Genomic DNA, 23,076 nt, shown 5'->3' with positions numbered 1-23,076 from the left:
TAACACGACCTTCCGAATAAAACCAAGCGTAATAGAACTGCTGTTATCAACCATGATAAAGGATTCTCTGGATTAACAATAAATCAGTAGATCAATTCCAAGTCTTAACCTTGATCGTACAAGTATATCTCTGCTGTTAGTACTTGTGTACAAATAACATTGAATTACATCGGTCTTGAATTATGACATTAATTTAAATCCAAAGAGCACTGATTGATGCTTATTATTTACGGTGTCAATACACTTTAAGCAGAATTTTGACAAAATGTTTGGCAGTTGAGAGGAATTTGTGCCAAGGAAATTCAAAGATATTTTAATATTCATAAATATAAGCAACTATGACAAAATTAGTGCAAGCATATTGAAATGTAGAATAACTGTCTTTAAAGTGATGTTGTCTTGCAAGAATTAGTGACTGATACTGTTATGCTTGGCTGGCAGATATCTGCTGACTCGTTATGCGGAGCCGCTGGGCCACCTTGCTGCTGCTTCTCAAGCATGTAACTTCACACTCAGGTTTTTCCACTCCAACCAGAAAGATGTAAGTGTGGTACAAATCTCGACTTTGAATAGATTGCATTGAAAGAGCAATCTGTCAGCATTAGCCATTGCTGTTTTCAAATTCTTCCCACCTAACCCCATGCAGAATTAATGATTGCAGCAAGTGGATTCCATTTGTATGAGAACACTTTTTGTAAAAATGCAATTTTGTGAATTTAGCCATAATTTAAATTCCTTGTAACCATTATTGATTGTCCATTTTCCAAATTCTGGTTAAGGACCACATCAAAAAAGGTGAGTTCCCAGGTTTTGGCAGTACTGGCGTAGGGATATATTTTACAGCATACAAAATTTGATTGAAAATGTAAGATGTTTTTGGTTTTATCAAACTGAATTTTGATTTTCTGATTTATGGAACCACCTCAATTCCTGAAATTATTGTTTTAGGCTGCAGTGCACTCTTTCCCTTTGGTTTTTGTTATTAAAGCAATGTAGTACCACCACCTTAAAACAGCACAGTAGTTTTAGGCAATGTTTTGTTTTTTAAATGAAATTGTGAAATGTTTCTCCATCTCCTCTTCTCCCAAAAGTTGCAAATTGTGATACGATATGATTCTGCTGATGGCCACCAAGGAGAGGTTTTGAAAGACTTGTTGCCTTCGGCATGTAGTATCAGCGGAAATCTGTTGCATCCGCATACTGTACCAGAAATGACTGAATTACCACGCAGAAACAGATTATCCGAAATTCAAACAAAAATTTCACAAGTCAATTGTATCTCCGTCTTGCTTCTTGCTGCAGTCACCTAACCTAGCTAGACCAAGAATTGAGCCTAAAACCATTCTGGTTAGCGTTATTCCCTTCACTCAGCTCCCAGTTTACACTGGGTTGCTTGGTCTCAGACAGATCGACAGTGGGAATGAAGCAGTTGTCCTCTGTGCTTCTGAACTGGAGATGTAAACTTTTTTTTAAGATTCCTGAATCTGATGTCTCAGTGATAACCTTCTGGTAATTACAAAGATGTAAATGTCAACAAGACAGGATTGTGATCTCAATTAGGTAACATCCAACATATCACATGAGATATGGTACCAATCGTACCCTAGTAAGAGTCATTACTTTGAGGAGAAACTGGATTTTCTCTGTTCAATGAAGTCTTACTTAAGTTTTCAAGAAACATTTTTTTTTGTCATTCTTGTCATAAAAATCCTTTTGAATGTGATGTTTTACTTGATTTTTCAGACCTCTGAATACATAATTCAGGCATACAAATATGGTGCATTTGAGAAAATCCCAGAATTCATTGCCTTCAGGAACAGGCTGAATAATTCTCTGCATTTCGCACAAGTTCGCATTGAACGTATGCTGTTAGATCTCTTCCTCGAAGCAAACATGTATGTGTGGCAATACCAGACAGTTCTGTTTACTACCTAACTTGTTTTGGTAGTTGATATCTTAAGCTGTTTAGTCAATGCTTTAATATGAAATAAATGGCTGGGGCTTTTTTATTTTATTTGTAAGATGCATTTCGTCTTGCTTTTGATAAAATCTTTTTCTATCCTGTCTTCATATGAACGTATATACTTGCCCATTCAATGCACTGTATTTTTGAATGCAGTACTTATGTAGTAGGAACGCATTGATGTCCAATGGCCTTGCATTAATTTGTACTGTAGCTGAATATTTTTCCTTGGTAATCTTCATAATCCACATGTAACAGCAGAGGGTAATGATTGGAATAGGATCTAATATTTGAATTTTTGTTTTGTTTGCCTGCTTTATAAAGTTGGTACCTTGACTTAATTTCTGACTTTAACTTCATCTCTTCCTGTTATTCTGTGTTAAAATGGGGAAACAGGGAGATTGGTAATGCAGTAGTTTCTGAAACTTAATGTTTTGAGCCACACATAGAAATTACAATATTCAAGTATAGATCGTGCTGTTATAATATGCGTATCACCGATGCAAATCTGCTGTAACGATTAACGAATTGGGGATGTTGTTTCTGCAGTGCAAACTTTTGAAATGTGTGTTGGCTGTGATGTGAATACAGCACAAATACTTTTAAGTGCTGTATCGAAAGTGCGATTTTTCTGTAATGTGGGGTTGCACAAGAATGCAACCATCTCATTATAGAAGAACTGACTGTAGGCTATTTACTTTAATAGATTCATGTTAGCCTTTGTCTTTCAAGTGGGGACAACCCACAGTTGCACGTTAGCTCTTTATATTTTACATATCTTCTTATTTCCCCTTCTAGAACAAACAGCCTGGAAGAAAGTATAAAAGCAATGGGTATATGTCCAGAAGAGGATGATATTCCATGGGACAATCTACGGGATAACCGGGATCTGGCTGTTAGTATTAGCTGGGATCCAAAGGGCAGGTAAATAATTTTGTAAAATGCAATTTTAGTTATATGATGGTGAGGAAATGACAATAAAAGGCAAGCATAACTAATGGATAACCTTTATGGACAATTGAAGCAGATGAATGTTTCAAATTCCAGAGATGAAAATCTAGTAGTAAATGATTGTCTTTTCATTGTTTTAAATTCTTCTCTAACAAGATGTGATATATTTATGTAGTAATATTATTCTAGTATTACTGTCCTTTACCTGGCACATCCTGGATGACGTCCATTCTTTTGCAGAAGAGGCTTGTCCACAACATTGATAAAAACAGCCTATCAGTGTTCATAGACCTTTTCTAATTCATTTATCACCAAAACCTCCCAAATCCAACCACATCTGCCATGTCTCTAATGTTCTTAACATCAAAGATATCAAGCTTTGAGGTGTTCTTTAGCCTTGCAGACTTCACAATATAGCACACTTCACAATATAGCACAAATTTCTCTCGCACATACAAGAGTTTTGCACTCTTCCGATCATTTCCAATGAACTCAAACAGATCAATTAATTAATTACACACTTGAATCATAACCTTTCCCCAATTATCTTTGTTCGCCATCTTTGTCACTCTGCTTGTCCCCTGCTGCTCAGGTACTGGAATATTTCTCGCTGTTTCTTCTGTTCTGTCATTGGTGGCCATTCCTCCAGTCACTGTGCCCTGATCTCTAGAAATTCCTAGAAAAATACTTTTGACTCAGCATCTCCTACCTTATTTTCAAAAGGCTTTCTTATGTGTGTCTTTTACTTACCATCAGCTTGTTTGTTTTAATTCATGTTCCCCTTTCCTCTCTTCCCTCTCATTCCTCCAGTCACTGTGCCCTGATCTCTAGAAATTCCTAGAAAAATACTTTTGACTCAGCATCTCCTACCTTATTTTCAAAAGCTTGTTTGTTTTAATTCATGTTCCCCTTTCCTCTCTTCCCTCTCATTCTCTCACTGCCATTTTGATGCTGAATTTTATAATCAAAGTATTTGTATATGTTCTGATATAGAATATTTAAAATTCTACAGTGCAGAGAGTTAGACACTTGCTTTTCACCCATGAGATTTAGATGCAAATCCAAATCTGATGGATGAGCTGTCACTTCCCATTTTAATGACAAGGGTTCCTGTATGCAATTAATTTATGTAATAGGTCGTAGAGATCATAGATCTATTGCACAAATCTCAAAACAATTCCTCATTGGTGTGGTCACAACACAAAAGTGCTCCTGAACTATCACGAATTATAACTAAATTGGCCACCTTGTTCAGTAAGATTACAACTAGCTGGCATGAGAAGGTAACAAGGCAGTGAATACAAAAGCAAGGAGATGATGGAGCTGTATTTAACATTAATTAGGCCACAACTGGACGACTGTGTTTTAGCTCTGCTCATCACATTGTAGAAAGGATGTGATTGCACTGGAGAGGGTACAGAAGAGATTCACAAAAATGTTGCCTGGGCGGGAATACTTCGGCTATGAAGGGGACTAGATAATGTGGGGTTGTTCCTTTTGGAGCATAAAAGGCCGGATGGAGATCTGATTGAGGGAACACCGTTCTGAGAGGGATAGACAGGGTAGAAAGGGAGAAACATTTGCCTTTGGTAGAAGGGTCAATAACCAGGTGGCAGAGTTTTAAGGTAAGGAGGTTCAGAAGCATTGCAGAAGCAAAATTTCACCCAGATCATTATGGAACTCGTTGCCTAAAGGGATGGTCGAGGCAGGAACTTCAAAGATATTTAATAAATGTTTTGATGAATACTTGAAATGCTATAGACACAAATGCTAGAGAATGGGATTAGAATGGATGTTCGTTTGATGTTGACATGATGGGCCAGAGTCTCCTTTTCTGTGCTGTAAAACTTCTGTGGCTCACAAATAGGAATCATTGTGCATTTAAAGGTGAGCATATTTATGTAAGTTAATGAGTGAAAACTCTTTACATAACGGCATGGTTAGCACTGCTGCCTCTCAGCACCAGGGACCCAGGTTGAATTTTAGCTTTCGGTGGCTGTGTGGAGTTTGCATGTCCTCCCCCCTGTCTGCATGGGTTTCTGCCAAACACTCTGGTTGTTTTCCTACCGTCCAAAGATGTGCAGTTGAGGTGGATTGACCACATTAAATGGCCCCATAGTGTACAGGGATGTGCAGGCTGGTTGGATTAGCCATGGTAAAAATGCGGGGATAGGCTAGGATGCTGTTCGGAGGGTCAGTGCAGACTTGATGGGTGGAATGGCCTCTTTCTGCACTGTAGGTATTCAATGACTAAATTTGCCCTGAAAAGTGCTATTGTAACTTTTTCCCTTTCAATTGTGGTAGGGAGTTGTCAGAAGGGGAAAGAAAATCGTCAATGAAAGAGGAGAGAATATGGCTTCAAGTTCGCTCATTGACACTGCGTCTGGTCTGTGCACTCTCTGCTGTTAGCCATACAGTAGAGCCAAAAAATTCCGAAAAGACGACAACAAATGGTGTCACTTCTAAAATTGAGATACTGCGCTCTTTAATTCAGCAGCTTGAACGTGTGGTGCAGTCCGAGAAGAAAAAAGACAAACCAATAGCCAAGGTACAGTCTATAAGAAAAGAAAATATGTTTTGGTTTGAAAAGAAGTTAAAACTCGGCACACAAGATCAATGTTTTTGATCCCACCCCATTTGGCTTAGTTGATTTAAAAAGAACACAAATCAATATCTTACAGAACAGAAAGTTCATGTATTCAGTCTCATGTCTATGCTATGAGTGATAGAAATTTGCAGTTCTCTTCTGCAAACAGCAGTCGTTGTTGAATCAGTTGTTAAATATATCCGTCTCAGTTTTAAATTTGGTTAATCAAAGATATTACAGCATAGCAAAAGCAGTGATATTAAGTCAGTCCACAGATATGTTATTTTGTGAAATCACTAAAGTGGCTAAATAGCCAACTTGTGTTCCAGTTTGTCATTTCATCCAGATGATTGCATTAAATGTACATTATTGGCCCAGAAGAATAATTGGCAGTGTTCTTTCTCCTGAACTATCTCCTTCAACTTGTGCTGCAGTTGAATAGTTTATCAGCATAGTGAGTGCTGCCAGAATTAATCAAAGGAAGTACAGAGTAATGTAGCCCAATAAGAGTCACTATAAACATGGTCAAAAAAACACGCAGAGCTTTTGTCAATTATTATTAATTGTCAGAACTGCATCTGGAGTTGGGAAAACTTGGGGATATCAGGCCGCAACCATATTGGACATAGTAATTATTGACTGTTAAGGTTCTGGGCTGCCATTGCACTGTTTACCCTTGATGAAAACCTGCAGCTACCTCAGCCTAATACTGTATAACCACTCTTGCTTGCTGCCCTTCCAATTTAACAGGAATGCCAGTGACCAAGAACTTTGCATGTAAAAATTAATTATCCCTCACTAAGTTTGCACAAGTATTAGGATATTTGTATTTCCTTTCATGTATTAGTTCAGGCAACTGGGTTTCTCTGACTAGGCCAGTTTTTTTCTGCCACACCTTATTGCCCTTGAAAATACAGTGAGTAGTCACTTGAGCAGCAACAACACGTGTTGTAGGTGCACCACAGTGCTGTTATAAGGAGTTCCAGTTTTTTTTACCCAGTAACACTGGAGAGATGGTGATATTGTTCCAAGTCAGGAGAGTGTGTGGCTCAGAGGGGATCTTTCAATCAGTATGTTCCGAAATGTCTGCTGTCCTATCCTCTTTTCTAGGCGCTAGAGGTTGCAAGTTGGGAAGGAGACTCAGCAAGTTGTTGCAGTGTATCTTGTGGATATACAAAGTTGTGCCACTGTCATTGATGTGGACAGAATTAATGTTTAACATGGTGATTAGGATGCCAATCAAGCAAGCTCATTTGTCCTATATGTTCTTGAGCTTCTTGAGGTTTATTAGATTGGCACTAATCAGTGCTTAGTAATCCATCAAATACCTGACTTGGGGCTTGTCAATAGTGGACAGATGTTTGGGAGCCAGGAGGCAAGTTACTTCCAGCCTCTGACCTGCTGATGCAATCACAGTATTGATAGTACCCAGTTACCTCTGGTCAATGGCAGCAGGTGCATTTTAATGTTGGGAGATTCAGCAATAGTAATGCCATTGAATGTCTAGAGTAAATAAGTAAAATCTCTCCTTGGAGATTATCATTGCTTGTCATTTATGTGGAGTGGATATTATTTGCCATTCATCAGTTCAGACTAGAATGTTGTCCAAGTCTTGCTGCATAATGGTACAATCTACCTCAGTTATCTGAGGATTTGTAAATGTACTGTATCCTTTCCCTCATCAGATTGATGATTGTACAATCACTGATAAAGCAACTGAAGATTGCTGGGCCTTGGATAATGCCTTGAGAAATTCCTGAAGTGATATTCTAGGACTGAGATGATTGATTTTCAATAATACAACCGTATTCAATTGTGTTAGGCATAACTCTAATCGGTGTAGGGTTTTTCTCTTGATTGCCATTACTTGGACGCACAATGGCTCAGTACTTAGCACTGCTGCCTCACAGCGCAAGGGAGCTGGGTTTGATTCCAGCCTCAGGGGACTGTCTGTGTGGAGTTTGCACATTCTCCCCATGTCTGTGTGGGTTTCCTCTGGGTGCTCCGGTTTCCTCCCACCGTCCAAAGATGTGGACTTTAGGTGGATTGGCCATACTAAATTTTCCCTAGAGTCCAATAATGTTTAGATTTGCCATGGTAATTGTAGGGTTACAGGGATAGGGTAGAGGGTTGGGTCTAGGTGGGATGCTCTTCAAAAGATTGGTGTGGACTTGATGGGCTGAATGGCCTGCTTCCACCCTGTAGGGATTCTAATCTAATCTAAACTTCAATGTTTCTGTCAAATGCCAAATGCTGTCTTGATATCATGGACAATCACTCTCATCTTGATCTGACCAATGTATGAGTAAATGCAGGAAACTGCTAACCATTCCTTTGTGACATATCCAATCTGATGAATAGCAGGCTTTCAACTACCAACATGAGAGTGGTGTAACTAACAGATTCAGGGCAATTCAATCCCCTGCATAGCCAGCCTCCATCACTGAAACCCAATATACACCCAAAATGCCCTTGAGGAGAGTCACAAACAGTACTGCACATTACCAAAGACTGTCTCTTCTAGAGCCTGAGTGGTGGTCTAATAGAAACTCAGCAAATGTGGAGACAGTAGTTTGGTTCCAGAACTTGCATTCGCTTAATAAATAGGCTCTTGCATCATCACTCGAGTTCCAATCCTTGGTCCATGTGCCAGAGCTGTGATGAGGTCAGGAACTGAGTGACTCTGGCAGAACCAAAATTAACATTCGTGAGCAAGTTGTTCTGTGTAAATGCCACTTGATACCAGCATCAACTGCACCTTCTGTCACTTGGCTGTTAACATAGTATCTGCTGATGGGGTGCTAATTGCATCTGTTAGACTTGACCTTTTTATAGACATCATAGAATATATTGTGTACAGTGCTGTGCCCTTAAAATGTGCAATTTTTTTTTGAAACATAATTGAGAAAATTTTGTGCTAGCTTTTACGACATGCACTGAACCAAAAAACAAACTATTATGTGGCTCGCACTGACTGAACTCCACCGTTTCAGAATTGGGTTAATCTGGGAGAGCAAGAGGACTCTTTTAAGCATATTGCAGCGTTTTAGTTGTGCTTTTTGTGAATTATATGGATTGTGTCAAGTTTGGCTCTGTTGCTAGTACTCATACCTTTGAGTCAAAAGGTTTCACCCACTCCAGAGTTTGAACACAACAAAAGAAAGGTGAATCTTCAATGCACTGCTGAGGAAGAGTAGTGTCAGAACTATCATCTTTCCAATGAAGCATTAAACCAGTGACTCATTTGTCTGCCCGGGTATAAGTAAAGGATCCCACAGCACTAAAAGAAACTGAGGATAGTTATGTTTGGGGTCCTTGCCAATATTTGTCCCCTGATTAATATTTCAAGAGATTGTTTGGTCACTTGCATATTGCTCTTAGTGGGAGTTTGAGTGAAATTTGGTTACCATGTTTCGTCCATTACAACAGTAACTACACCTCAAACGCACTTCTGAGACATCGAGTAGTCATGAGAAGTGCTAAATAAATACAAGTTTCTGTCTTTTATTAGAATGGCAGCCAACAAACAGTTTTCCCTTATTTTATTTCAGTCTGCTAATATGATGTCCAGATTTTTAAAATTTAAATTTAATCCAAGAAATTAGCGTGCAGGTTAATATTTGCTTTTCTCGTCCACAGTTTCTTGTCCAGGGACCACCGCCAACACGTATGGCAACCTACCTGGAAAGTAACAGCTGTCGGTGTCAGATTGATGCTTTCCATCTGGTTACTGATATCTACGAACTGGATGTCAGTGGATTAGGTAAGAAACTCATGTACACTTAAACTGAGAACTTCACTCTTTGATGAATTGCTCAAATGTTGAAAACTGAAACTCATGAAGTTTAATTTCAAATCTGCTTGTACAGTTGGCCAGTAAGTGTGAGCCCAAATCTTCCAAATTATATTGTCATCCGTTAGTAACCTAATGAGCTCTAAGAGAAATTAAATATATGGCTTCTCAAAATGCTCAGTTGAAAATACACTTGACAACTGAATTATACCATACAAGTCAAAAATGATCCAGCAATAACTGGACAGCTTTCAATAATATATTTCAGTGCATGAGTTTCTTCCCTTTTGCTAACGATTGCAGCCTGACTGGAAACAGCTACCATTTGGAAATGGTTTTGTGAGCATGAGGAGCACAGGATAATTAGGCAAAATTAGTGTCAGCACCTCTTAGTTCAAGATTCTCAGGAACAGTTCTCATAGATTGGAGGATTACTAACGTAGCCACACTATATAAAAATGGTGGACAGAAAACAGAATTATAGACTAGTGATCCTCATCAGTAGTGAGTAAAATGTGAGTCCCTTCTCAAACACTTAATAGCAGAGCACTTGGAAAACAGTGACAAGTTTAGAAAGAGTCTATGTGGACTAATGAAAGGGAAATCGTATTTGGCAAATCTACTAGAATTTTCCAACAGTGTAACTCCAGGCAGTCCCTTGGCTGTGAACGGGTTCCATTCTTGAGTCCATTTGCAAGTAGATTTGTCCGCAAGTTGGCACTAAATGCAGAACACTTTACAGTAAGTATGAGTGTTTGTAATTCAGAGACCCTCCTCCTCCCCATAGGAGAGTTGATAAGGTGGAGTCAGTGGATGTGGTTTACTTGGGTATTTAAAGGCATGCAACCAAGATTTACCAGACTGATTCTTGGGATGGCAGGACTGACAGATAAATAAAGATTAGATTAGTTAGGACTCCATCCATTGGAGTTAGAAGAATGAGAGTAAAGCCTGTAATATTCCAACAGGACTAACTGTAAATGGAGAAGACAGTTCCCAATGATCAGGAAGCCAGACCAGGATTCAGTCTTAAGGATACAGGGTAGACCATTCAGAACCGAGTTGAGAAAGTTCTTCACCCAGACAATGGTGAGCATGTGGAATCCTTTGCCACAGAAAGCAGTTGAGACCAAAACTTGAATTTTTTAAGGAGTTAGATATAGTTCTCTGTTAAAGATATCAAAGGGTATGGGGAGAAAGCAGGAACAGGGGCACTGAATTGCATGTTCAGCCATGATCATGTTGAATGGCAGAGTAGGCTCCAAGGGCCATATTGCCCACTGTTTTTCCTATTCTGTGTTTCTAAGTAACATGCAAGTTATATATCATCAATTGCTGAGTTTGCTACTTTTTTTGTGCATGGAATGGCTATCACTTGCAAGACCAGTGCTTATTGCTCATCCATAATTGACCTTGAAAAGGTGGTGGTGAGCTACCATCTTTAAACCTTGCAGCACATATGATATAAGTGCTTCTACAGTGATATTAGTAGGGAATATCCAGGAATTTTACTCAGCGAAGAAATGATTTTTTTTCAAGTCAGGACGGTTTATGGCTTGGAGGGGAATTTACAGGTCCTGGTGTCCCATGCGCCTGTTGCCTTTTCTTTGTCGAGGTCACAGGTATGGAGGTGCTGCCATAGAGGCCCTTAGTGCCTCACGATAGTGGATCTTGTATGTGGTACGCACTGGCAACGCAGTGTGCACCAGTGGTGGATCCTTCTTTGAAGTGCCATGGAATCTTTTACTTCAACCCACGCGCTTGGACACAATCTTGGTTTAACATCTTGTGGAAAAGATGTCTCCTTGACATTGTTGCACTTAGTGTCAGCCTTTGTGCACAAAGGAATTCGATCCCAGAACCTGAAGACTTTTGAGGCAAGTATGCGATTGAATAAGCCATAGCTGGTACTCTGTTAATCATCCTGAATGATAGCAAACTGCTTGAGTTTGTTAGCACAGGGCTTGAAAATGGAGAATATATCAGTACACCCCTGACTTGCATCTTGGCAATGTTGCAAAAGCTCTGGGGCGTCAGGCGATGTCATTGATCACAGAACACCTTCTGACTGCTTTTGTTAAGGCAATGTTTATGTAGCTGGCCAAGAAATGTTTCTGGTCACTGGTAATCATTTAATAATCCTTAAGGATTCAGCCTACTTACTCACATGTAGAATTACTGAATAAGTATCCTAAATAAATGTATTCTGTGCAGTCTTTGTACTCTCTGGTTTTATTGCTATGAGGTGGCATCTATCACAATGGGTTTGGGTTCTTCTGAAGCTCAAATACCCTGGCTGTGATCCTTGTTTAAGCTCACATTTAAAACCTGGGAAAGGTAGCAGAAAATTGTGTGAAACTATGTCTAGCAAAATTTAGAACCTTCATCAAGTTGGGAAAAATGAAGATGGAGGAAATAAGTCTTCAGAGGAGAAGTTAATTAAACATTTTCAGCACAGCCTTTTTGTTTGTGATTCCATGCTACGCTAACACTGTCTTATATACAGAGCCCAATTTGTGTAATTTCTTTAAGTCTTCGCATACAGGAATTTATTTCAGCCTTGAAGTACCTCACCAGAGAAATCTTCAGTTGGAAACTGAGGCTTTCAATATTTCAGTTGATGGTCAAATGTATAAACCTCCTAGTGGTAGATGGTGACCTCTTTGTAATTGTTCTGAAATGGTGTACCCCTGCTGTTCATTTGGCTTTAATTATTCATTTCAACAAAATATGTAATGTGTCTGGGATGTGTCGGCAGATGAGATGGGATGGCAAAGAGTGCATGCCATTTGCTTTTACTTCTAAAATCAAATGCACTAACTGAAATGTATCTTGCTCTTGAGTCCTTCAGAAGTAATTCTGGTTTGCATTGTGAAGACAGACTGCTCAGATGAGGGAAGGTGGCCTTGAGACTGAGGATTAGCTCTGATATAATTGAATGGCCAAACTGTCTACTTGTGTTCCGAGATAATAGGTTTTCATTGAATTGTGGAAATTCGCAGCACAGAGGAGGCAATTTAGCCTGTCTGTGCTGGTTGGCTTTTATTTTTATTATAATTGATACTTCTCCACTTTTAAATCCCACAGATGAAACACTGGATGTCCAGGAAAGGATAGCAAATAATTTTAAATCTTTGTTACAACAGATGCAAGGTAATGCCAAGATTCCACAAATCTTAGTCCTATTTTTTAATGCATTGCTTTGTACTTATTTATATTTTATTTGTAACTGCACTGTTTTACATCCTCTTTGCAAAATAAATTAGTGTGTTGCATTTGGAGGCAGAATTAGCTGAATTCTAGCAAACAATTTGCAGTAAGGTCCTGGAATTTCCTCCCCAACAAAGAAGTGGATGTACCTTCATCATGTGGACGGCATCAATGAAAAACACCCATCACCATCATCATTCTTTTGGTGCTACTGAGAACAGCACTAAAGTTCAGTTTGACATTCCTCAACATGAGGCATTTGTGCAGTGGAAATGTCACTCGCCGAGTAATCCAGTAACCTAGAGTTAAACCTAAAATAACAAAGGGCTATAGGCTCAAATCCCACCACCAGAAATGGTGGAATTCAAAGTGTTAAATCTGGAATTTGAAGCTAGTCTCAGTAATGGTGTCATAAACTGCCAGTAGTTGTGAAAATACCATCTGGTTTACTGATGTCCTTTTTAGGGAAGGCAATCTGCTGTCCGTGCCTGGTCTGGCCAACATATGGTTCTCAATCCGCAGTAAGATTATTAACTCTTGACTGCCTTCTGAAATGGCACAAGCCACTTTGGTTCGGGGCAGTTAAGGATGGGCAACAGATGCCCTTACCAACAACCCTACATCCCATGAAAGTATAGAGAAATATATATTTTTTATTTCTTCCAGATGAGGCAGTGCGTCTGCGTCTGTTGGTATGCCATTATTGTTGGTACTCACTCATTAGTTGGTATGCTGGAAGCTGATCCCTTTTATCATCAATTTTTGCAATCAATTGAGTTTGAACTAGACACCCTTTGTTGAAAATCTGACTGTTGTCCAACAAATCTGCTTCTAAAATATTTTAACTATTATCAGTTTCTGGAGTGTCACCTCCAGGGCAACAAAAGCACTATAATGTTTCTCAAGTTTCTCTGAGTTGAGGAAGAGAAAAATCAGTCTGGATTCTTGATGGTTATCCTCTTGCTGTCAAGTGAGTTGGAAAGTTTCCAGCAGTGACTCCTCAACTTGAGTACTTTAGCTGCTTGCACCTGTAGAATAAACCTTTGCCCTTAAACAAATCAGCACTTTCAGGAAGCAAGGAGACAATTCAGTATTTTGAAGGGATAAAAGAAAACTCTTTCATTGCCTAGATCTAAACGAGGCAAGTCAAAATGAGAAATGTGTCTGCAATCTTTGGGAATCTTTACAATTGTTTTCTGAACACCTATAAAAACAGTAGGACTAAGAGTTTTCACGCGAAGGACATCACTTGTCTGCTTTTCCCTCTTCAGAGTTATTCAATAAATGTAAAGGAAACTTACTGGAAACAAAGCAAACAGAATGTACAACAAAACCGGAACTCTTAGAAAACTTTGTCTTTTTAGTTGAGGTAAGCAGTCACAAACCTACTTGCCATTTATTGTTTCATTTTTTTAAAAAAAACACTTTTGCGTTGACTTGATGTGGCTGAATTTGTTTTAGCAATAATAAAACTGCCAGGTTTTGTGCACTGCAGAAGTATGGTTACAGTTTAAATGAAAACTATTTGGGTTTACTGTTAGTCTGACTGTCTATGCCATCTTCTGTTGTACAATCCAAATTTCACTCGTTGGTAGAATGTGTAGACTCCGTGCACCCAGACAAATGCCAATGCTAACCTTACAAATTATAAATAAACACTCCGCTTGGCGTTAGAAATAGCCCTTGGGAATGAGTTCAGGAGAGGTAGCTAAATGAAGCTCATCATTCTCTGAACTTACTATTGTGTTCATCTTCAGTTTCTTTGTTATGAGAGGTTCTCGACTTTCTGATGCACTTGTATTGCATTAACAAATAAACTGTGCTTTTATTAGGATTTAGTTGTGAATGGCATTTTTCACCTGTTCTATTGTGAAATGTGGTTCCCGCTGTTCTACACAGAACAGCTCAGTTTAAAGCACTTGTGTGCCTAGCAAGAAATAAATTAAATTAACTAATTTTAGGCCTGTTCTTACTATCTCAGACCACCTGCATCATCCTGTGGGTATCTTATTACTGTGGTAATGTACTCCGGCCACTAAAATCCAGTTTACAAAGGAAAAAGAAGAAGAAAAAGGAAATCAATGTCGTAATGGTAAGAAGTTAGAGAAATTATAGAGATCTAAGGAAAAACTTGTGACCATCTAAATGTTTCTTTCTTTGACCAGTAAATTCATTCAATGTGTACCATGTTGGAAGGTTTTCAGCTAATTCTGGAATTTGTTGCATTTTCTGATACTGCCTGTTGTAGTAGTAAATGCACCACCAAAGGTCTCCCTACTCAGGACTGGGAAAGGAAATTTGTCTTGTTCCTAGCTCCTAATCACTATCTGTTGACCTATTCTGGAAGTGCATGAGTATGTACAGCTTTGCACTGGCTTTAATTTGTCTTGGTGAAATAGTCCACCAGCACTACAACTTGAGAATGGTCACTTGAGCAAGGCATGGGTGAGTATCTAGTGTCCATGGAATTATGCTCCAGCAAGTCTAAGTGTCTTCAGTGGAGATAATGTAGGAAATAGAACACAGTCATTTGTTCTTTTCCAGTTATGTACAGGTTGTTGTAGTATAACTCATGTTTCATCAGCATGAATTGTGAATGCTGTTTGGATAATCTATTGAACAGGTATAGCAATTTTCTATAACAGTATTCTACAGCGCGATTTTCTATAGCAGTTTTTCATGGCGCAAGGTTGCTGAGGAAAGCAACTGCCGCGTTGTAGCAGAATGACCTGTAATCCATTAAACTACTTTGAATGTTCAATTAAAGTGCTCTATCCAAAGATCAGCATTGGTCTAATTTCAGGATCCTTAATGCAACCATCTAACTTATGGATGTGTTTATTTTTGCTTCAGTATGCGGAGACAAAGCTTTTCTCTTTGGCTTTGTTGCCCTATTTATTTTAAGTGACGGGAGTTGATGGTATAATGGTATTGTCACTGGACTTGTAATCCAAAAATCCAGGAATTGTTGTTGGGACCTGTCTTTGAATGCCACAACAGCAGAGAGTAGAATTTGGATTCAATAAAATCTGGAATTAAAAGTCTAATAATTACTATAAAACTACCGTCGATTGTCGTAAAAACAACCTATCTGGTTCAATCAGTCCCTTTTGGGGAAGGAAATCTGGCATCCTTTATGTGGTCTAACTTACATGTGACTCCGATCTTTGAATCTTAACTGCCCCTCTGAAGTTGCCTCGAAAGCCACTCGGTTATATTGAACTGTTTTTGTTTTTAAAAAAAAGAAACTGAGAAGATTGCCTAGCGTCAACCTATGCACCAGAAACTACAATGGCAAACTTAGCAGTTGACCTTGCAACGTCTTCCTTTGCAATGTCTGGGGCTCGTCCCACCATTGGGAGAACCCTCTCAGACTAGATAAACAACAGCTTGACAGTCATACTCAGGGAATCGTCGCTTACTCTCCATGTTCCAGACAACATGAGAAGTCATGTTGAGGTTGTACAGGACTCTTCTGAAGTACAGAGTCCAGTTCTGATTGCAGTGTTATAGGAAGAATATTGTTAAGCTGGAGAGTATTCAGAAGAGATTTACCAGGATGTTGTCAGGTATGGAAGGTTTGAGTTATAAAGGAAGGCTGGATAGATTGGGGCGTTTTTTTTTCAGTGGAGTGTAGGAGATTGAGATAGAAATTTATAAAATAATGAGTGGTATAGATAGAGTTAATGGAGTTGTCTTTTCCCGAGAATGAGGGATTTCAAGACTGGGGGGCATATTTTTAAGGTGAGTGGAGAGAGATTTGAGGCGCAAATTGTTTGCACAAAGGATGGTTTGTGTGTAGAAAGAATTTCCTGAGAAAGTGGTGAATGTGGATATAATTACAATGTTTAAAAGAAATTTGGATAAGTGTGTGAACTGGGCCAGGAGCAGGCAGGTGGGACTAGTTTAGTTTGGCATGGTATGTTCGGCATGGTCTGGTTGGACCGAAGAGTTTATTTTCATGCTATCTGATTCTCTGACTCTGTAACACCAGCTCTGGGTATGTCCTGTCCAATAGCAGATCAGACCCAGCATATCTGGCAGAAGGGTGAGTACAGTGTTATATAGTCTTGTGGAAACAACTCTAGGGTCCTCAACAGGAACTTCAGACCCCATAAAGTCTCATGGCATCAAGTCAAACATGGACAAGAAAATCTCCTGATTACTGTGTACTATCCCCACCTCAGCTGATAAACTAATATTGCTCCCTGTTGAATACTACTTGGAGAAAGTACAAAGGATGGCAAAGGCACACTATATACTATGGGTTGAGGATTTTGATGTCTGTCATCAGAGTGACTGCTATAGATGGGGCTGGTTGAGTTCGAAAGAATATAGCTTCTAGATTGTGTCTGTTAAATGTGATGAGGGGAAAAATCTATTTGATCTCATTCTCACCAAACTGTCTGCTGCTGGTGCATCTGTGCATGACAGTATCAGTAGGACTGACCACTACACAGATCTCGTGGAGATGAAGTCCTGTCTTCATCTTGAGAATGCCATCCATCTTGTCATGTGATATTAGTGCTGTACTAAATGGGATAGAATTCAAACAGACCTAACAACTGAAGACTGGGCACCCATGTGATACTGTAGGCCACCAGCAACAGAACAATTGCACTCAAACAATCTGTAATCTCACGGACCAGCGTATCTCCTGCTCTACCATTGCCATCAAGACTGGAGATGAATGCTGATTCAATAAAGAGTGCAGCAGTGCAACCCAAGAGCCGCACCATGCAGACCAAAACTGGGGTGTCAACCAGGTGAGGCTAGAGTGCAGGACTTCCTGACAAGTAAACAGCGAGTGATACACAGAAAGAAGGGATTTAACAACCAAAGGATCAAATCTAAACACTGCAGTTCTGCCACAACTAGTTACGAATGGTGGTGGACAATTAAACAACTTCTTGGAGGAGGAGGCTCAACAAATACTCAATGGTGGAGGGTGCCCAATACATCAGTATAAAAGGTGTGGCTGAAGCATTTGCAACAATCTTTAGTCAGAAATGCTAAGTGAATGATCAATCTCTGCTTCCTGCAAATATCCCCAGCATTCAGATGTTAGTCTTTAGCCAATTCAATTCACTCCCATAATATTAAGAAACCGTTGAAGGCATTGGATACTGTAAACACTTTGGGTGCTGACAACATTCCACCAATAATACTGAAGATGTGTGTTCCAGAACTTGCCACACTCCTAGTCAAGCTGTTCCAGTACACAAACAGCACTGGCATTTATTAGCAATAGAAAATTGCCTCTGTATACCCTGTAAGCAGGACAAATCCAACATGGCCAGTTAGTGCCCTCTAACTTAACTCTTGATTATCAGTAAATTGATGAAAGGAGTGATGAACAATGCTGTCAGGCAGCACTTGCTAGCAATAACCTGCTCTGTAAAGTTCAGTTTGGATTCTGCCAGGGCCACTCAGCTCCTGACCTTCTTATAGCTTTGGTTTAAATATGGATAAAAGAACTGAATTCCAGAAGAGAAGGGAGAGTGATTCCTCTTGGCAAGAAGGCCACATTTGACAAGAGTTGCAACAAAGAGCTCTGGCAAATTTGGAATGAATGAGAATTGGAGAGCAAAAGTTACAATGGTTTTGGAAGTCCATCATCTCTTGTCCAGGACATCATTGAAGGAGTTCCTCAGTTTGGATATTGTCTAATCAATCTGTTCAGAGATGTGATTACACACCTCTGGACCTGAATCTGGGCCTGCTTGGGTTCTTTGACTTAATGCCTGAGGCCCAACTATTCTCACCTATATTTATGACCTTCCTTCCTCCATTAGGTCTGAACTGGGGATGTCCAATGATGATGATGATCAGTACCATTCGTGATTCCTCAGATGCTGAAATTGTATATATCCATAAGCAGTTAAAACTGGACAGACATCCACATTTGAGCTGAAAAGTGGCAAGTAATACCTGTGCCACACAAATGCCTGGCAATAACAGAGAATGTAACTATCACCCTTAACATTAAAGAGCATCAGCATAACTTAATCCCCCACTATCAACATCCTGGAAGGTACCATTGACCAGCAATTGAACTGGACTAACCATATGAGTACTGTGGCTACAAGAGCAGATCAAAGCCGAGGAATCATGCAAGTATCTCACCACCTGACTACCCAAAGCCCATCCATCATTGACAATGCGCAGATCAGGAATATGATGGAATTCTCTCCGCTTGCCAGGATGAGTACTGCTCCAGCAACATTCAAAAACATTTTGTAATTACCATGTTCAGTGGTAATGTTACGCACCTCTGGAACTGGTGGGACAGGCCTCATGGCTCAGAGGTAGGGGACACTAACAGTGTCCTACAAGAACCCTCAACATCCAGATCAAAGTAGTCTGCTCGATTGACAACACATGGGCAAACATTCCACCATTGTAGTGGTAGAGTTTACCATCTACAAGATGAACTGCAGAACTTCACAAAGGCTGTTTACACAGCACCTTGCAAGCCATGACAAGGGCAGCAGATACACGGTAACAGTACTGTAAACATGCAAGACTCCCTCTAAGACACACTCACATCTTCATTTAAAGATATATTGCCTTTCCTGCAATGTTGCTGAATCAAAATCTTGTCCAAATGGACTGCAGCATTACAAGTTGGCAGATCAGCACTACCTGAAAGTAAACTATGGATGGGCAATAAATGCTGGTCCAGGCAACAATACCCAGATCCCATGAATGAATTCAAAATCTGTTTTCAACAAATAGTTCTTATCGGTCAGTTTTGCAATTGGTGCTTTATTTAGATGAGCATATGTGAGTGAACAACAAACAAAATTTACATTAATATAGCTTTTGACATTTAGACGTGAACTGCCTTTGTAGTGCAGTCATTGTTGTAATGTAAGAAATGTAGCAGCCAATTTATATCCAAGTCCGTACGAACAACAGAACTTAGTGATATGACAAAAAGAAGGCAAAGGACCAGCATTTGGTTAACTCTGATGAGTGTTGTTGATTAACTGAAGGCAGTGTTTCTCAAGCTTTATTTCACTATGACAGCATTTCAATACTTGAAAATCTACATGACCCGATGTGTGGAATCATTAGAAGGAGGTAGGGAGCTGCAACACCAGAGGAGGGTGGCAAAGCTATTTTTTAAGAACCTATCTTTTCACTGTTTTTGGCACAAAATCCAGTTATGCTACACCTTTTTTTTTTAAAATGTACAAGGATTTAAATGTTAATTTAGATGTTGATGCTAACACTAAATTGTGAGTTCCAAAGCAGCCGATGCTTCCTTGGAGCTTGTGACTACAAATTCTCATTCCCCAAATTTGGGAATTTAAGGGGTAACCTACTCAGGAGGCAAACCTAGCATTATACCTACTTAAGGTGAAGTTAAAAGAATCGTGAACTGAGTAAATAAGAGATTTACTCATTACATAGTTTTGGCAGAATCATGCTTGCACTTGATGTGCCCATTTTGTCTTACAAAAGAAGTGATGCCCTTGGAGACACTTAAAAATGCCTTTGGAATCTCAGCAGAATCTCAAAAAAAAAGTAATTAATAACAGTACTTAATAACTACTCCAATTGAGGATGGAAGGGAGCATTTTGATTTGCTCCTGGTAATTCCTGTATCCATCACAAAATTGCTGTGTCCAGTAGATGGCAGCAAGACAATATCCTGTCAAAATTGCTCGTAGTTGTATTTTAGCAAACATCTTGTGTAAAATATAGTTGTGTTGCCACAATTTGTTCCAAGGTTGTATTCTCTCGAACAGTGGTGATTAAATTAATATGAACTGCTTCGGAGGCTTTCGCACTGATGGAGGGTAGGATCACCAGTAGATTCTGGCAGGCTACGTTATTCCCACAGATCATGGTGGAAAAAGTCCAGGACACCAAGTGCAGAAGAAGAGTCAGAAGAATAAAAGGGAGCCCATTTGATTTGGATAAAAGTCAGCATTCCCTAACTGATTCACATTTTAAAAATCAGTAAAATTTACTGCATCACTTGTTTTCATATCCTTTTTGATATATATTTTCTATGTACATTACTGTCTGAAACTCGCTCCTCTTCCTACTTCATTTCCTGTGCTTTGCTCCCTTTTTTTGTGACTATTTCAAAAGCAGACTACAGCAGATGTTGGAAAACTGAATCAAAAGCAGAGAACACTGGAAATACTCTGGTTCTAGCTGTATGTGTGAAGAGAGAAACACAATTAACATTCCAGGTTGATTACCTTCAACAAAAATGGAGTAAGTTATAAATGTAACAGGTTTACAGCAAGGTATAGGGAGGTAAAAACCTTAGTCCCTGATTGGGTGGAATAAAGGATACATGAAATAACACAAGGACTGGTGATGGAACACAATTAAAACCAAGAAACAAAATGTGGGATTAGAGTAAATGTGCTGCAGTCCGAAAAGGACAGTAAGAGATAAACCATAACATGCAAAAATGAAGGAGATGAGAAGAAGGCATAGTGTCAGGGGTGGCAGAGGTTATAATCGGAAAAAATAACTCGCTGGTCATTCAGAAGGCTATAAGGTACCCGATTGAAAGATGAGCTGTTCTATAAGCTTACATTGAGTTTCACTGGAACCCTGCATTAGGCTGTCTTCCATCTCTGCTGGAGTATTCAGCCACCACGATCTGTACTATCTTTTTGAAAGAACAATCCAATTTTTCCCAATCTTTATTTATTTAGCACTTCCTGAAACTACTATAATTTTTTAAAATGAAAGATATTTATAGTACACATTTAACCAGTTCACTTTTAAAAATACTCCACTGTTGCACTGCACAGTCCCATGTGCCAATTTTGCATTCCACTCGTCAGCCAGCTTGAAACCAATCCTCGTTGAGTCTTTCTTGTTGAATGTTAAACCTGCATGTTAATTCCTAAAGTACTTGCCCACACTTGGGTAGAGTTTATCAATGAGGAGAAAGAACCAACCACCACTCCCGGCACCTTCCCTTGCAACCGCAGGAGGTGCAACACTTGCGCCCACACCTCCCCCCTCACTTCTCTCCAAGGCCCCAAGGGAAACTTCCATATCCGCCACAGATTCACCTGCACCTCCACCCACATCATCTACTGCATCCGCTGCAGCCGGTGTGGCCTCCTCTATATAGCAGAGAGTGTTCAGCAGGAGAAGATAAAAGGTAGGGAGGAGGGACTTGGAGGAGGGGAGTTGGAAGTGGAGGAGATGCGGTGGAGGGCACCGTCGACCACGTCGCCTTCCTGACCTGCAGTCTTCTTGTTGACCTCTCCGCCTCCATCCTACTCCGACCTATCACCCTCACCTTGACCTCTTTCCACCTATCACATTTCCAACTCCCCTCCTCCAAGTCCCTCCTCCCTACCTTTTATCTTCTCCTGCTGAACACTCTCTGCTCATTCCTGAAGAAGGGCCTGTGCCCGAAACGTCGAATCTCCTGTTCCCTGGATGCTGCCTGACCTGCTGTGCTGTTCCAGCAATAAAGTTTCAACTAGAGTTTATCAATGTCTGTCGTGATGCTGTCATTTGTAGAATCACGCCCAGTCTAGTCCACATTGTAGATGTGGAAAGAGAAATACAAAATTAAAATTTTGTCTCTGCATAACATCACAGAACCTGACTAAAAATTCATTGAGTAGATCCATTTGTGGTTTTATCTACAGGCAGAGACAGCCTAACACCCCACAAGTGGTCTTTTGGGTGTTGGAGAGAATGTGTGTGTTTCGTAAGAACTGACAGCCATCTTGTTTCAAATTTGGATCAAAGGAATGAAATCCTTGATTCAAAAATTGGTTATTACTGTTCAGTTGTCAAAGTTCATTCCTGTAATACTGCAGAATTTGTTTACTGACAATGCATTAATGTATTCCCACAGCCCGTTGTTTTCAGCAGCTTCCAAGACTATGTGGGTAGATTGCAGAATTTCCTGTCTGAAGTGGTTAACCATCTTAAAGAATTGGAGTCAACACTCACTGCACTGAAACTCGAAGAATTAACACTGGAAAGTCCTTCAGCTATTGAGGTACAGAATTATATAAAGTCTGACCAGGAATTTCCTATTGGACATTTATTTTCAGATACTTTCATGAGTTTTGTGTTTACTGTATTATTCACCATTCCTTTGCAAATAATAAAGAACTGCCCTTGTTTACACTTGGGGCCACTTGAGAATGTTTTGAGAATATTGGCACCAGCAGTGGCTGAGGTGCAGGAGCAGACAAATGGAAATGCTGTTCTTTTCTTCCAGACGCTTTTCACAGATATTTGGGAAGAGATGAACAAGGGAAACAATGGCGAGTTTTGAGAAGATTTGTAGCTCAGGTTGAGGTTCTGGATGTAGGTTTGCTCACTGAGCTGGAAGGTTCATTTCCAGACATTTTGTCACCATACTAGGTAACTTCTTCAGTGGGCCTCCGAGCGAAGCACTGTTGTTAATTCCTGCTTTCTGTTTATATGCTTGGGTATCTTTGGTGATGTAATTTCCTGCAGTGATGTCATTTCCTGTTTTTTCAGGGGGTGGTAAATGAGGTCTAACTCAGTGTTTGTTGATAGAGTTCCAGTTGGAATGCCATGCTTCTGGGAATTGTGCGT

The 23,076-nt window shown here is 39.8% G+C and overlaps 1 protein-coding gene across 3 annotated transcripts in view; it reads left to right on the top strand.

The window, feature by feature from the left end:
• The window catches only part of naa25 (N-alpha-acetyltransferase 25, NatB auxiliary subunit), a 93,345-nt gene that overhangs the window by 63,579 nt on the left and 6,690 nt on the right, over nucleotides 1–23,076 (top strand). For all 3 annotated transcript variants that reach the window (XM_043715557.1, XM_043715554.1, XM_043715555.1), the window contains 9 exons: nucleotides 442–541; nucleotides 1,744–1,895; nucleotides 2,762–2,887; nucleotides 5,219–5,462; nucleotides 9,141–9,264; nucleotides 12,382–12,447; nucleotides 13,776–13,873; nucleotides 14,486–14,596; nucleotides 22,361–22,507. In XM_043715557.1, coding sequence (XP_043571492.1) covers nucleotides 442–541; nucleotides 1,744–1,895; nucleotides 2,762–2,887; nucleotides 5,219–5,462; nucleotides 9,141–9,264; nucleotides 12,382–12,447; nucleotides 13,776–13,873; nucleotides 14,486–14,596; nucleotides 22,361–22,507 — 1,168 coding nt within the window. The remainder of the gene's footprint in view (nucleotides 1–441; nucleotides 542–1,743; nucleotides 1,896–2,761; nucleotides 2,888–5,218; nucleotides 5,463–9,140; nucleotides 9,265–12,381; nucleotides 12,448–13,775; nucleotides 13,874–14,485; nucleotides 14,597–22,360; nucleotides 22,508–23,076) is intronic.

The sequence above is a fragment of the Chiloscyllium plagiosum genome, chromosome 25 (genome assembly GCF_004010195.1).
Source record: "Chiloscyllium plagiosum isolate BGI_BamShark_2017 chromosome 25, ASM401019v2, whole genome shotgun sequence".
In the NCBI taxonomy this organism is placed as follows: domain Eukaryota; kingdom Metazoa; phylum Chordata; class Chondrichthyes; order Orectolobiformes; family Hemiscylliidae; genus Chiloscyllium; species Chiloscyllium plagiosum.
The sequence above is the reverse complement of the archived record's forward strand: the minus strand, read 5'-3'. Positions and strand labels throughout refer to the sequence as shown.